Here is a 16,558-nt window from a genome sequence, read left to right on the forward strand (position 1 = left end):
GCGCGGGGCGCGGGGCGCGGGGCGCGGGGCGCGGGGCGCGCGCGGCAGTGAGCGGGGGCTCCCAGGTTGGGTGAGTCCGGGCGCCAGCGGGCTGGTGGGCGGGGGAGCGAGCTCGCGGCGGAGAGGAGCGTGCGCGAGACTGGGGCGCAGAAGGCGCGCGCGGGGTGTGGCGGAGGCGCCATGCAGATGGGGGAGCGCCGCCGTAGGTGAGCCGAGACTTTGCAACCTGGAGGCTGGGAGGAGCGGGAGGCCGAAAGGAGGAGTGGAGCGGCGGACAGGCCCGCGCTCCCTGGGAGAGACCTGTCCCCCAAGGGCGGGAAACCCCTACAGCCCCCAGCCAGAGGAGACAATCGCGGTAGTTCGACGGCCCCGATGTTTTCACAGCTTCGCACCTTTGCGAGTGCCGGTGACCTCTGCTTGGTTCCTATCAGAACCAGCTCAGGCGCTCCCACCTCCGGGAAGCCTTCCGACCTACGCCATTGCGGAGCCATTGCAGTCTTCCCAGACCTAGTGGTTTGGGCACAGCGCTCTGCTAGCGTCTCCCAGGTTCTGTTTTAATTTATGTTGGGCAGTGCTGGGCAGGGGAAGCCTCACCAAACGTTGGTTGAGGCAGTAAGTACCAGACTGGGCACTGACAGATGGACAGGAGCTTGGGCTCTTGCCTAAGCTAGCACGTGCCAGGGCCCTCACTGATTAAGTCAAGAAATATTTCCTGAGCACCCACTGTGTGCTTAGCACTGGGAAGAGTGTCAACAAAGACCATCTCTATGCCGACTGAGTTGCAAGGCCGTGAGCAAGGAGGAGCAGTGTAAGCAGACCGTCAGAGGAGCTCTGGGGAAAAGAGCCCCCTCCCCCTTGGTAAGTGTGCCCTGAGTTTGTGGACAGAGGCCTGCGAAAGGCGTCCCTTTGGCCTCTCCCTCCCGAGGCCTCACACGGCGGTTCTGTTTTTCTGGCTCTACTGCCTTTGCAGCAAGGCCTTGTAACTGTCAGGTCTCCTGTTTCATTGAGACCGTTGTTGAAAAGGTGCAGTGTCCAGCAGATGCTCACTCCAGAAAGGGTTTGCCACTCCTTTCCTGCGGAGAGACTGGTCCCGGAATGCAGAGTTGGTGATTCTGGTAGCTCTCCAGTGGTGGGGATTTTGTTAAAATGCAGACTCTGAATATGGAGGTAGGGGGTGGGACCTGAGAATCTGCGTTTCGACAAGCCTCCAGGTGACGCAGTCCTGCAGATCACGGACCGAACTTTGAGTAAAAGGGGTGTGGAAGACAGCTTATCCAGGTGCATTGGTTCAGGTGGGCCGCACATTAACAGAAGTAGAACACCTCGTACCCCCACCCCCACCTTACACTCTTATCCCAAACCTAGTAGCTTTAAACACACATTTATTCTCTTAGAGTTTTTGAAGCCAGAATCCAACATGAGTCTTAAGAGGGCTAAACCCGACCCGTCCGCAGGGCTGGCTCCTTCTGCAGCCCCAGGGGAGAATCCGTTTCCTTGCCTTTCCCAGCTTCACAGGCTACCCACACTCCTTGGCTCCTGAATGACGTCACATTTTTGCCCTCAACTTCTGCCATCACACCTTGTTCCCTGTCTGACCTTAGTGTGTGCCTGTTATAAAGACCCTTGGGATTACAGTGTGCCTATCTGGATAATCCAGTATCGTCTTCCCAAATCAAAATCTTTAACTTCATCACACCCGCAAAGCCCCTTTTGCCACAGAAGGTAACCTCTTCCATAGGTTCTGGTATTAGGACTTAGACACTTTGGGGAGCCATTATTCAGACCTACTACACTGTGTAGTTCCTAAGAAAAAGCGCATTTTCTTACTCATATCTCAATGGCCAAAACCGGGAAATTTAACCTTGATACACTTCTATTATGCAACGACCAATTCCTATCTAGTTTCCCCAACAACATAATTCAAAAGAATTATGAAATTCTTTTTTTTTTTTTTTTTGGTTCAGATTCAATCCAGAATCCTGTGTTCGGTGCAGTTGTTAGGTCTGTGTAGGCCTCTTTGCTCTGGAATGGTTCCTCCTCTTTTCTTTGTCTTTCAAGATCTTGACATTTATAAGAGTAAAGGCCAGTTGCAAGACTCTCAACTTGGCTTTGTTTGCTATTTCCTCAATTAGATTTGAGGTTTGCATTTTGGGCAGGATCCACAGAAATGTATTTTATCCCACTAAGAAGTGCATCACATCAGGAGACACATGATGTCACTTTATCCCTTTACTAGTGATGTTTACTTAGATCGCTTGATTAAAGTTGTATTGGGCAGGTCCCGTCACTGTAAAGTTCTTGTATTTCCTTTTGGAATACATATTGTGAGGAGAAACTTTGAGACTATATGAATATTCTGTTTATCAAATATTCACTGAGTTTTAGCACTCACTGATGTTTCGGCTTGATGAAGTTATACTGTGATGGGTACAAAATGTTGATTTTTTTTAACGTTTATTCATTTTTGAGAGACAGAATGCAAGTGGAGGAGGGGCAGAGAGAGAGGGAGACACAGAATCCGAAGCAGGCTCCAGGCTCTGAGCTGTCAACACAGAACCCGACTCAGGGTTCGACCCCACAAACCATGAGATCATGACCTGAGGCGAAGTCGGACGCTTAACCGACCGAGTCACCCAGGTGCCCCCAAAATGTTGATTTTTTAAATACTCCATTATTCCTTCTATGTTTATTAGTTGACATTCTACTTTTAGAACTTGTCCTATCTCAGGGCACCTGGGTGGCTCAGTTGGTTAAGCATCCAACTTTGGCTCAGGTCATGTCTCGTGGTTCACGAGTTCAAGCCCTATATTGGGCTCTGTGCTGCCAGCTCAGAGCCTGGAGCCTGCTTCGGATTCTGTGTCTCCCTCTCTCTGCCCCTCCCCTACTCGTACTCTGTCTCTCTCTCTCTCAAAAATAAATAAAACATTAAAAAAATAAGATAAAAATATTATTCACTTTATTATTTGCTCTTTGGGACATAAGATATGTAAACTTCAGAAATACAGAGTTGGTCCGAAATAGGCCAGGTGTCAGTCTATCTACTTTTATGTTATAGTCTTCCACTGTAATAGCTACTATTTATTAAACACTTCCTATGTGCCAAGCTAAGTGCTTTACATGTATTTATTATCTCTTTTAATCCCCACAATTATGAGGCACATACGTTTATTATCCTGTTCTACAGATGAGAAAATTGAGGCTCAGAGAGACCGGGTGAATTGTTGAAGATCACACAGCTAATAAATAGCGGCACCAGGACCGGAACTTGGTCTGTCTGTTCCCGAAGCCTGTGTTCAGACTGCTACACTACACTGCCATCCCTAACTTATGATCTGACTCAGACTACACGGCCCCCAGCTCTTGAAATCTGACTAATAGCAAATACCGGGGCATTAACTCAAGCTCATGCAGTTTCTTGCTTGAGCACTAGACAGCAGAATATTGTATTAAGTGCTGGCAGGGCCCTGACTATGGGTAGCTATGGCACCTGCCATTTTCCCTTCCTCTCCTCCCCAGGGCTTTTCAGTGGTCCCTTATGAAATAAATAAGTCTGTCTTATTTATGTCACAGATGACTGTAGCTTCCAAGCTCACAATAGCACAGCTTTCTGGGTCCTTAGAGCCGCTCTTGGGACCTCCTTCCTGCTCAGTTATTTCCTCCCTACTCAAGGGTAGAGATGTGGGGGTAAATGGAGACCTTAGCCTCCCCTAATCACCAATAAAGCTAGCTCCTCTCGGGCCTGATGACCCCCAGGATCTATTATTATCTGACTTAAGACAGCTGGAGAGCTTTTAAAGTCCATTTGAATATAAGAACAATAGGCAAATATGTATTTATTGGCTCTTTTGGGAGGGGTGGCGTCCCAAAGAATCTCAGAGTTATCCCGAAATGAATCCGAATTGATGAGAACGTGTCTATCTTTAAAATCAGATCAAATTCACAAAGTAGCGTGACTCTGCTTTGATGTTTCCCAGGCCTACAAGGATGGAAACGGACTACCTGAAGAGGTGCTTTGGAACCTGCCTGGGCCAGGCACTGGCAGAGGTGGCAAAGGTTCGGCCCAGTGACCCCATAGAGTACCTGGCTCACTGGCTTTATCATTACAGGAATACCTCTAGAGCAAAAGAAGAGGTGTGTGTGTGCACTGAGTCGTCTTGGGGACAGCTCTCAGCTTCCTCACGGAAATTTGAAATCCAAAGCAGGATTCCAGAGCTAGCCCAAAAGGTTTCTTGGTTTATTCAACCTGGGAGATCGCTTGGGCCCAGATATTCTTGAAGTCTGGGGCTCTGGGGGCTGAAGAAGGAATCCAACTCAGAGGAGTTGTGGAATTGGTAGATTTGGAGGTACCAGCAGGCAAAAGCTCATTACAGGAGCAAGTTTCAGAGGCCTACAGGACCCGAGTCTGTGGTCTATCCCAGCGAGGGCAGACCTATTCGTACAGGCTTCCCAGGGACTGACCTGATTCAGCTCTCGTATCACCCCAGGATAGCCGAGAGAAGATCCGGCTGAAGGAAAAATACGATAATAGCCTCAAAGAAACCGAAATGACAGAAATGCTGAAGCAAGAAGAGTGTCAGATTCAACAGAAGTATGATAAGTGTCACCAGGTAGGGAGAAGGAGCTCAGCAGTGGGGGTGTATGCATCCCAGTGATGGATATCTGGAAATCTGTAAGTCCTCTAGGCCCCAGTGCAAAGTGCATCATGGCTCCTGTAAGCCTACCTTTCCCTCCTTGTTCATATGTTTATGTATGAACCCGTCTTATTGGCAATCCTTGTCAACGAAAAAAGAAAATGTTTAAAGGCAATTCCATTTTGGATTTCAGGAAATACCTTAGATGTTACTGGTTTTAAAAAATCAGATTTAAAAACAAATCTGCTCTCACTTAGAACAAATATGTTTCCTTACAAGATCCTTTGAACCCTTTTCAAGTATTATTCAGCATTCCAGAAACCAAATATGGTTATTAGTATATACTTCAAGTACATTATTGTATTCATTATATACTGTTTACTTAAGTGTTTTATTTGCTCTGAACTACTTACTTATGTATCAAACCACAGATGCCTTCTCTGTGATGCTTTAATACTGGTCATAAATCGTTACCTTCTTGTAGCTGGAAACAGCTGTATGTTCATTAGTCTACCAAGCTTGTCTTTTATCTCCCGAGATTTTTGCCATAATCTTCTGAAAAACATCTTGTGCCTATTTTGCGCTTTCTTCAAAGTGCGTGATAGCTGGATAGGAAATTGACTTACTGGGCTTGATATCTGACGTCTTTCCACCTCTCACCGTATCCTGTGTGTTAAGATCTTTAGTGCAGTTTTGCACAATCCACTAGCTTTTGCTGGTTTCCAAAGCCACCTTTGATGAAGAGACATGAGACTGTTTACCTTACATACACTTAGGCTAATATGCTCAGCTCTCCTCATCATTAATAGGTTTATTTTTTTAAGTCTGGATGTTTTAAAGGTAAATCAAGTCAAAAGAAAGGTAGGTTCATACTCCTGTTTGTCAATAGTCCAAAGGAACTCTCACTCAGGAACATTTCATTCTTTTTCTTTTTCTTTTTTTTTTTTTTTAACTTTTTAAAGCTTATTTATTTATTTTGACAGAAAACAGAGCACACGAGTGGGGTATGAACAGAGAAAGACAGAGAGAGAGAATCCCCAAGCAGGCTTTGCGTGCAGTCAGCACAGAGCCCGATATGGGGCTCGAACTCACAAACTGCGAGATCATGATCTGAGCCCAAGTCAAGAGCCGACACTTGACTGACTGAGCCACCCAGATGCCCCGGGGAACATTTCATTCTTTGAGCAGTTGCTGGGAGATGGTAGTGGGGAGGTTGTGAAGCCGAAGCTGTCATCCCCTTACCACCCCCCTCACCCCCTCATCCTTTTCTAACATCACGCTTCCCTGTTAATAGAAATATGAATATATAGGGGCGCCTGGGTGGCGCAGTCGGTTAAGCGTCCGACTTCAGCCAGGTCACGATCTCGCGGTCCGTGAGTTCGAGCCCCGCGTCGGGCTCTGGGCTGATGGCTCAGAGCCTGGAGCCTGTTTCCGATTCTGTGTCTCCCTCTCTCTCTGCCCCTCCCCCGTTCATGCTCTGTCTCTCTCTGTCCCAAAAATAAATAAACGTTGAAAAAAAAAATTAAAAAAAAAAAAAAGAAATATGAATATATAAGGCAGGGAAAGACTTCCAAAACTCCACCCTGGTTTTAGGATGCCTTTATTAAAGAAAACTTTGCTCACATGAATATTTTGAATCATCCCATTGCGTTGCGTGCAGGAGCTATGACACCCTGTAGCAATATTCCTTTGCAAGATTTAGATGAGTAAAAGGTGTGCTGTTCTTTTGCCAAGTGTGAGACAAAGGCGATTGTGAGGGAAGATGGGCGGGGGAGCCAGCATGATACCAGGACTAAGTGCCAAGATTTCAGTTTCAAGGAAGAATGCGTGTGCAAATCGTGATCATGGAAAGTGATGCCCTTTGTTAGAAGGAAGTAGAGAGACCCAACGATGATCGGGAAACAACGCTTCCCTTGAAGAGCCACATCATCCACAAGCAAGTTGCTCTCAGAGTATGAATTGAAGGAGCTGGGTAGAGAGGGCAAAGAAGTGAAGATACCTCAAATAGGATGAAATTCTAAGTTCTTGTTTCTCACCGGCTGAAGGCAAATGGCAGACTATTCCTGGGTACTGGTCATTTTCAGATTTTGAGTCACTAGTACTCTGAAATCTGGTCTCAAATAGGCCCAGGAGGAGTGGAATAAATAAGATTTCAGCAGGCCTGCCGATGGGCTTTTGTGCACGTACTCAAAGCTTTGCTAAACTTACCTTACTATCTTAAAACCATGATCGCTTGCATATACCTTAGAAAGCCTCTGAGTGCCCCAGATTGAATATTCCCGGTCCAGTCGATGCGTCAAAAAGAGGAGTACAGACAGCACTGCGTGTGGTAGAGATCATAGCCAATTATAGCCATCAAGAAGAGGTGGCAAGAGAAGGTAGTATTTGAGTCAGGCCTAAAGGAAAGCTAGCAAAAGTTACCCTTGTATTTCTCTTTATTAAGCTGAGGTAGTTTTAAATAAGTAAACCATAATTCTGTTTCTGTGTTGGAAAACAATCCCTTTGTATATAAAGATGTGGCCATACAAATGTTTTATAATTACATTTTTATGGAATCAATACATAGATTTGCAGGGCGCCTGGGTGGCTCAGTCGGTTGAGCCTGATTCTTGATTTCGGCTCAGGTCATGATCTCAGGGTTTGCGGGATGGAGCCCGTGTTGGGCTGTGCGCTGCTTGGAATCCTTTTTCCCTCTCTCTCTGCCCGTCCCCTGCTTGTGCCCCTCTCTCTCTCAAAATAAATAAACATAAAAAAAAAAAAAAAGATTCTTTTTCTCTCTCTCCCTCTGCTCCTCTCCCCACCCCATGTTTTCTGTCTTTAAAGACAAAAAACAAAAAAACATAGATTTGCTGTGTAGACGCATAGCACTTTGAAGTTGGAAGGGTCTTTTCGATCTCATGGGACTGCAGCCGCATAGATGCCAGACTGTTTGATACTGTGTCATAGGTCACTGAGACTGAATTTATTTTTTCAGTCTTGACAATATTTGTGATAAGTGTTTTAAGCCCTTTGTCATTTTAAGGTCTCTTTCTATTACATACTTTTTCCCTAGATTATGATATGTATGTCTAGTAATTATTACTTATGTGCTGAACATTGTAGATGATACTTAGTAGGGAGCGTAGATTATGTAGTTTTCCTTTAAATGGTGTTGAGTTTTGTTCTGGCAGGCAGTAAAATTATCGGTGAATCATCCCGATCCTATCTGATTTGTTTTACACTTTGTGAGAGCAGATCTGTTTAATTTTGTTATTAGTCTTGGGCGTGAAAATGGCAGTGTTGTGTTCTTGGCATATTGAGTGTGTTTTAATCTCCGCTAATGAACTCTTTTCCTTTTTTGTTTTGTTTAGCCACTGGTATCTGTAGCTAACTCCACAATGAAGACTGTATTCATACAAGAGAACACAAAACCCGTTGAGAAGGATGGCTTGAGGCAAGAATCTTTGCCAGGCACTTCCAATATGGTTCCCGGAATGCCTCAATAGATTCCTTCTTGAGAGACATCTGGCCAGGCTGACTGCAGTGTTGAAACTCCACAAGAAATAAATTCCTAGGCTTTTCGGCATAAAATTGCTCCCAGAATGCATCCTGGCTCCAAATCTCCTTAAGTTATCAAAAGGTGGCTGATTCTCATGATGCTTCTCTCAAAGCTACAAGCTCAGAAAGGGGCCAGCTAGGGCTCTGACTGAAGATGGTAACTATGTGAATTAAACCAAAGTTTGAGGGACTGTGGAGGGGGGTGTCTGCAGGGACTCTCCAGCCAAAGTTCTGTTCTGATAGCCATGAAAACCCCTTAATCATGTAAACATTTCAACTACTGATAGGATAAAATAAACTCATGAGGATTTCAAATAAGTAACCAAAAGACTTTTTTCTCTTGATTTATCTTTTTTTTTTTTTTTTTTTAGATCAGACAGTAAAAACATCCATTTCATGTGTTCGTGTCTTGACTTAAAATTTTTTTTAATGTTTATTTTATTTTTGAGAGAAAGAGAGTATGAGCAGGGTAGGGGCAGAGAGAGAGGGAGACACAGAATCCAAAGCAGGCTCCAGGCTCTGAGCTGTCAGCACAGAGCCCGATGTGGGGCGTGAACCGAGCCGTGAGATCATGACCTGAGCCAAAGTTGGACACTTAACCAACTGCGCCATGCAGGAGCCCCGTGTCTTGACTTTAGATGAATTTTGCAGTCAGGTCCCCGAGTGTTTACACGTGTCCTAGAGCATACCCATGTCACTGACAACAGGTATTTTAAAACAGCTCCAATGACAGTAGAGTTTGGTGTGCCCACTTCCACGATGAGGCTTTTGGGGAAGAAGAGGACAAGCTTCCCATGCTCGCTTGAAAATGGCTTGAGACAACAAGGGGAGACTGGCTTGGGGTTTATAGTGTAGTTAGGGGTGGACCCATGTAGGAGTTCCGCCCTCGGGGAGAGGCTTGCGTGGCTTGAAACTCCCGTTGTGCCAAAGTTGGGAGCACCTGAGTTTATCAGTTTGCCCAGATGTGGGGCACAGTGGGGAAGGGGAAGAGTTGAAACCTAAAAGCTGTCGGCAGACGCCAAAAGGTGGAGTCAGACTTTATCACAGAGGGCAGACCTGGGAAACTTGGGAGTGGCCTTGACCCACTCAGTCTTTGAGTAAAGCAGATGGTGAGGTCATTACTTCAAATTTGCACCTGGTGGGTAGACATGCAGCCACACTTTCCAGAGTAGCTGGGAAAAAGCCAGAGGATCCAAAAACCCACACACAGAAGCAGAGAGCTTTGTAGAGGACGCAGTGGAATCCTCGGTGGATGGGATGGTATCTGCAGCTCCCCAGTGGGAAGGTGAAGTCCTCTGCCTGGGAGTGGTTGTCCCTTGGACATCACAATCCATGTGAGGTGAGTTGTAACTTTTGTCTGCTTTAAGGGATTCCATACTTTTGCCTTTGACCGTTATTTAGCCCCAGTACGTGATCAGGTTCCTGGCACATGAAAGTGTAATCAATCCCTACTAATCTTTTTTTGCACTGTTTCCAAGTTTGGCTTTTTTTGTTGTTGTCATTTTGTTACCAGAAAGTTGTTACAATGAACTTTCCCATACACATATCTTAGAACATCTCTGCTGATAGATTTATAGATTGCTAAACTGAAAGATACTTGGGGGCGCCTGGGTGGCTCTGTCAGTTAAGCGTCCAACTTTGGCTCAGGTCATGATCTCACGGTTAGTGAATTCGAGCCCCTCATCGGGCTTCGTGCTGACAGAGCCTGGAGCCTGCTTCAGATTCTGTCTCCCTCTCTCTCTCTGCCCCTCCCCCACTTGCATGCTCTCTCTCTCTTTCTCTCTCTCTCTCAAAAATAAATAAATTAATCTAAAAAAATCAATGATGGGGCGCCTGGGTGGCGCAGTCGGTTAAGCGTCCGACTTCAGCCAGGTCACGATCTCGCGGTCCGTGAGTTCGAGCCCCGCGTCGGGCTCTGGCCTGATGGCTCAGAGCCTGGAGCCTGTTTCTGATTCTGTGTCTCCCTCTCTCTCTGCCCCTCCCCCGTTCATGCTCTGTCTCTCTCTGTCCCAAAAATAAATAAACGTTGAAAAAAAAATTAAAAAAAAAAAAAGCAGCCTTGGAAATCAACTGGTTAAGGGAACGGGCTTGCAACCTGACTTATCCTTCTCCCAACAGAGGTGGCCCTAGTCCACAGCCCAGGACAAAGTCAAGACGGGTGACCAGAGTCTCACAGGCTTTACCAAAAGCTTGTTTTGCCCAGGGACTGAGTGGCAAAATAAAATGGCCAAGTCCCTTCCCTCTCCCCAGGGCAGTGCCTGGAGGTCACTGCCAATGCTTGTGCTGCCTCTCTCTGATGGACACATTCTCTAGAGGAAGCTCCATGCCTTCACTGGGTGTATGGTCTTTCTCGCCTCTCTCACTAAGGTGACATTATGTATCCCACCTCTGACCAAGCTGGCTTTGCTTTTAGGGAGCAACTGAAGACTAACCTGAAGAGAGGCAGCCGTGCCTTCCTTGCCTCCTAGTTCTTGTGGTTGGCACCTCTCTTCACCTGTCCTGTCGCCCTCTTAGGGCAGCTATGGCCGGCAGCAGCAGTAATTCAGGCAGAGGAGGCGTTCAATGACCACAGTAAGCCCAGTGCACGGAGAGATGGTGGCAGAAATGACAGGAGGTGAAAGACATGGAGATTGGGAGAGGTGCACGTGCAAAGGCACAGGGGCAGGAGTGAGTACTCACTAGAGCGTCAGCAGGGTTTGTGTGGAGAAACTGCCGGAGGGGGCTCAGGGTGCAGGAAAAGGGCTGGATTTGAGAGATGCTGGGGAGGAGGTATCCACAGTGAGTGGGAAGAAGTCTAGAGTGGACCCCAGCTTTTATTTGCTTAGGGAGAAATTAAGAAATTAAGGGGCTGAGTAAATTTGCTCTAAAAGAACACTTGATTAAAAAAAAATTTTTTTATGTTTATTTATTTTTGAGATATGGGGGGGGGGGGGGAGGAGGGCACACAAGTGGGGGAAGGGCAGAGAGAGAGAGACAGAGGATCCGAAGTGGGCTCTGTGCTGACAACAGCGAGCCTGACACGGGGCTCGAACTCTCGAACCGTGAGATCATGACCTGAGACCAAGTCAGTTGCTTAACTGACTAAACCACCCAAGCACCCCGTAATGTTTGATTTTGAAGTGACTTTGAAATCAGAACCATTCCCAGGGAGCCTGGGTGGCTCAGTTGGTTAAGCATCCGACTTTGGCTCAGGTCATGATCTTAGGGTTTGTGGGTTTGAGCCCCGTGTTGGGCTCTGTGCCTGGACCCTGCTTTGGATTCTGTGTCCCTCTCTCTCTGCTCCTCCCCCACTCACACTCTGCCTCTCTCTTTCAAAAATAAATAAACATTAAAAAAATTTTTTAAGGGGCGCCTGGGTGGCTCAGTCGGTTAAGTGTCTGACTTCGGCTCAGGTCATGACTTCACGGTCCGTGAGTTCGAGCCCCGCGTTGGGCTCTGTGCTGACAGCTCGGAGCCTGGAGCCTGGTTCAGATTCTGTATCTGCTTCTCTCTCTGACCCTTCCCGGTTCATGCTCTGTCTCTCCCTGTCTCAAAAATAAAAATAAAACATTAAAAAAAAAAAAGAAAAAAAAAAGAAAAAAAAATGTTTTTAATCAGAACCATTTTCAAAGAGTAAAGGTTTAGGATGGAGTACTTCTTCCCCCAAAGGATACGTATTCAGTCAGACTTTCTATACTTGCTTTTTTTTTTTTTTAAAGTTTAAGTTTTTATTTTAATTCTAGCGTGGCTCACATACAGTGTGATAGTGATTCAACAATTCCATACATCACCCTGTGCTCACCATCACAAGTGCCCTCCTTAATCCCCACCTATTTAACCCAAACCTCTGCCCGCCTCCCCTCTGGTAACCATCAGTTTGTTCTCTATAGTTAAGAGTCTGTTTCTTGGTTTCTCTCTCCCTCCCTCCCTCTCTCTCTCTCTCTCTCTCTCTCTCCTATATTTTCCCTTTGCTCATCTGTTTTGTTTCTTAAATTCCATATATGAGGAGATGAATGGATAAAGAAGATGGGGTATAGATATATGCAATGGAATATTATTCAGCTATAAAAAAAAGAATGAGATCTGGCCACTTGCAACATGGATGGAGCCAGAAGAAAATGTTAAGCAAAAATAGAGAAAGACAAATGCCATATGATCTCACTCAGACTTTCTATACTTTCTAAAGGGAATATGCGAATTTCCACTTACCCCTTAAGTTTATTCCTTCACCTGTGTTTAAAGAAAGAAACATACTTTAAAAAGCATTACCTTGGTTCTCAAGAATACTATCTGACTTATGCTGGATATTTAATATGTGCCAGGCCCTATGCTCAGGGCTTGATTACATTATCTCATTCAACGCTCTCAGCAACCCCCTCCCCGAGTTGGGCACTTTAATAATCTCCATGTTATGGCTGAGGAAACAACTAAGGCTCAGAGATTAGTGGTTGACTCAAGGTCAGACAGCCAGGAGGTGGCATTCGGATCTGTCTATCAGGAGCTCACACACTTGACTGCCAGGCTGTGCTGCCTCACACCTACTGATAAAGGAAGTTTAATCCCCTGTCCGTGGACATTTTGCTCCAAGTCAATTACAGTCTTTTTCTTACCTCGTAGATGAAATGAAACCTTCAAAAAGCTTTCAAATGATCATTGTTATCCAGAAGCATTTAAGCTCACTCATGTATATTTTATTGTCTTGATTATCACCCAAAATTAACCAACTCTCTAAGCATTTGCAATCCCAAACAGGATACCTCAAAAACCCAGGTTAGATCCTTTAAAGCCACTTATAACCATGACAGTGATAAGGTCCATAAGTTAAAGCTTTTCCCAATGATAGAGTAACATCGTCCAGTGAAAACATTCTTTTGAGTAACTCGTACTTAGTGATATCATTCTCATATTTTTCCATAGATTGTAAATATTTTTCAAAAGGTGGAATAATATCCTATGGGGGAAATAAACACCCCTCTTCTCTCTTTGGAAAGAGAATGAGAAGAATGACTTTTGGAGAACAAACACAAAAGCTATGATGTCACAACTAGATATGGTTGGAACATGAAAATGAAAATATAAGTATTAATATAAGTTAATATAAGTTTTAACTAACAATGTAGCTAGAAGAAGATGCTTGTCAACAAAGAAACACTGGTGAGTGATTTTCATAATAGGATTAAAATTTATGATTTGTATGAAGACAGTTTAATACTTGAGCCAACAGCTGCTCAGGGATAGCTTACAGCTGAGTCATATGAGTAGAGGGAAAGTCCTTCAGGTCTTTCTGCTTTCATGTTTGAGTTCTGTTTGTCAAGAAGAAACTTCTGAGGCCTTTCAGCAAAAGGCAAGTCCGAATGTCACCGAAAGAAGAGAATCTCAGTTAGTGTTCCCAGAAAGTAGACCTTTGGATGCCATGGTCAAAAGTCATGCTGGCACCAGATGGGGTTTCTTGAGTCTTCTCTAGAGTCATGGTCAAAAGATACCCCCTTCCAAAGAAATGGTTAGAAAAGAAAACAATTCTTTGGTTGCCATTGTCCAAAAAGGCAACTTTCAGGAATAAAACAGGATCCAAAGATATCATTGTCCGGAAATACCACACTTGCGGATAAGTTTAGGCAAAGTGAATTGGAACAATCAAAGAGAGTACAGTTCAGAGATAAGGGTTGTTGGCACAAAATTTGCTCCATAAGAGGCACCAGAAAAGAAAAATCCACATATAATGCCAAGAAGGGAGAAACTGATGACAAATCATGGCCCCTAATGGTAAAACCCATGGCTATTTTCAGCCAGACCACAATCGTTGCCCACGCCTCTCTGAAAAAGTCACCGCTGGGGACATATTCCAGAACCATAATGGGCCAGAATAAAATATCTTCAGATCATTTGAAACTACATGGATGCAAATAGCTGAGAAGAGACTTTGCAAGAATTATCACCAGGGGAGATAAATTCTACAGATGAGCCTGACCAAGGGAAAAAAAACCTTCATGAATAATGACCAAAAGAAAGCAACTTTATGAGAAAAGTTAGCCAGGGAAAAATTCCTCAATATTCATCACTGTCACAATCAGTGCATAAAATCAGTGTTTATGAGACTCTTCAAAAATCAGTTGCTGAATAAAGAGATTCCATGAATAAAATTAGCCACCAAGTAAGTAGCCCAGGAGGGACCCTTGGAGGCCTGAGATCCTTGGATAAAGATATTCAAGACAAGCCTCTTCAAAAAGGAGTGTTTAGGTGGGGGGAGGCACCTGGCTGACTCAGTGGGTACAGCATGTGACCCTTGATCTCGGGTAATGAGTTCAAGCCCCATATTGGATGTGGAGCCTACTTAAAATAAAAAAGGAGAGAGAGAGAGAGAGAGAGAGAGAGAGAGAGTATCATATTTTTTTTAAATTTTTTTTTCAACGTTTTTTATTTATTTTGGGGACAGAGAGAGACAGAGCATGAACGGGGGAGGGGCAGAGAGAGAGGGAGACACAGAATCGGAAACAGGCTCCAGGCTCTGAGCCATCAGCCCAGAGCCCGACGCGGGGCTCGAACTCCCGGACCGCGAGATCGTGACCTGGCTGAAGTCGGACGCTTAACCGACTGCGCCACCCAGGCGCCCCATATTTTTTCAAAAAAGAGATGATCGAGGGCACCTGGGTGGCTCAGTTGGCTGAGTGTCTGACTTCAGCTCAAGTCACGATCTCACGGTTCGTGGATTCGAGCCCCGCATCGGGCTTGCTGCTGTCAGCACAGAGCCCACTTTGAGTCCTCTCTCCCCCTGTCTCTCTTCCCCTCCCCTACTCGCACTCTGTCTCAAAAATAAATAAAAACATTTTTAAAAATTAAAAAAAAATTTAAAAAGAGATGACTGGGGCACATCCTTCAAGTGACATCAGTGGACATCTCATCAGAGGGCAAATGTGATTGAGACCCAGTTCCCCCAGCAGCTTCTTCAGGGAGGCAACCGTGTAGAAAAGACCGTGACAAAGACATGATCTCTTACAAGTCTATTCAGGAGCAGCTGAATCCGATTAATAGAAATCCAGAAAGAAATCCACTTCCCTCCCCCAAATTCTGGTCTGGAAGAAGCATTCCCAGTGTCCCATTCAGGACGTAATTACAGAGAAAATGGCATAGGGTTGTCCAGAAAAGAAGATATTCAGGAAGTTCATACAGAAAAATAACACCCAACGATCAAGATGTTTAGAACAAAACCTCAAAAGAGGCTTGCTTGAAAGATGGTTTGTTGAATCACTGAGAAATGATAAAACTAAGCAAATCTGGACATCAGGAGGAATTAAACCAATGTATAAGGGCAAAGTGTCTTGGGATTACTCTTCAGGAGTAACAGGTTTACAGGTTCTGTAGCACAATATCCTGACATGAATTCAGACACGTTACTATTCATCTCTATATCCCTTTGGAACAAAATATCAAAAGAATTATCATCGTCATGGGTCAAACTACTAAATAAAAAATCCTAAATAAAGAACAAGTTCTTCAGCAAGTGTCACCACAAATATTAGTAGATAAGTCTGGTCAAATAATGCCATCTGGAGATTAAAAGTTTCAAGTATAAGATTAGTCAGGATAAAAATCTTTCAAGTAATTCTTTAGAAGAGGAACAAGTAATGAATATTTTGAGCCAGGACAATTCTCCCCAGCATATGCTGTCAGAAAATCTATGGAGAGGATCCAACGCAGCGAAGTTCCCTGGAAAACATTAACCAAAGGAAAAAAATCTTTAGAGAAAGATAGCCAGGATCAAATGTCTTAGGAATAGGGAATAGTTTGAAGTAAGTCCGAGCTGACACTGAGCTCACAATGCTGTCTGCCTGCAACCCTTCAGGAGAAAGTGCTCAGCAAATTGCCTCTCCTACGAAAATTCCATGATGGGTGCTTGGTGGCTCAGTCAGCTCGGCATCCAACTCTTGATTTTGGCTCAGCTCATGATCTTGTGGTTTGTGAGTCTGAGCCCCACATCAGGCTCTTTGCTAACAGTGCAGAGCCTGCTTGGGATACTCTCTCTCTCTCTCTCTCTCCTTCTTTCTCTCTCTGCCCCTCCCTGTCTCTCTCAAAATAAATAAATAAACAAAAAAAAAAAGTTCCATGATCTCAATTAATCTTTTTTCAGGAAAATCAGGTAACCAAGGTAAAGGAAGTCCAGACCACATATTCCCACAGATGTCATCTTGAAGTGCAAACTCTGTAGAGTGTTACCCAAGCTAAAGCTGTAGAGGGAGCTCTTCCTTCAGTTTTCTATGACCCTTTTCTAGAGAGCCATGAAGGCGTGAAGAACTTTCGCCACTTCAAGATTAATCCGCTTACCTTTAGTACTTCAAAAATAGTCTTTTTGAAAGTTCTCACAAGATCTACAACAGCCAAATTATGGAAACGGTCCAAGGGTCCAGCGACTGGTG

The 16,558-nt window shown here is 44.8% G+C and overlaps 1 protein-coding gene across 1 annotated transcript; it reads left to right on the forward strand.

The window, feature by feature from the left end:
* The first annotated feature begins 87 nt into the window (after positions 1–87).
* Positions 88–8,490, forward strand: DYDC2 (DPY30 domain containing 2). Its single transcript, XM_043596727.1, is given in 5 exon segments — positions 88–858; positions 3,185–3,268; positions 3,975–4,131; positions 4,485–4,607; positions 7,982–8,490. Coding segments are annotated over 3 exon segments (528 nt in total). The 5' UTR covers positions 88–858; positions 3,185–3,268; positions 3,975–3,984; the 3' UTR covers positions 8,240–8,490.
* The last annotated feature ends 8,068 nt before the right edge of the window (positions 8,491–16,558 follow it).

Source organism: Prionailurus bengalensis, chromosome D2 (assembly GCF_016509475.1).
Source record: "Prionailurus bengalensis isolate Pbe53 chromosome D2, Fcat_Pben_1.1_paternal_pri, whole genome shotgun sequence".
In the NCBI taxonomy this organism is placed as follows: domain Eukaryota; kingdom Metazoa; phylum Chordata; class Mammalia; order Carnivora; family Felidae; genus Prionailurus; species Prionailurus bengalensis.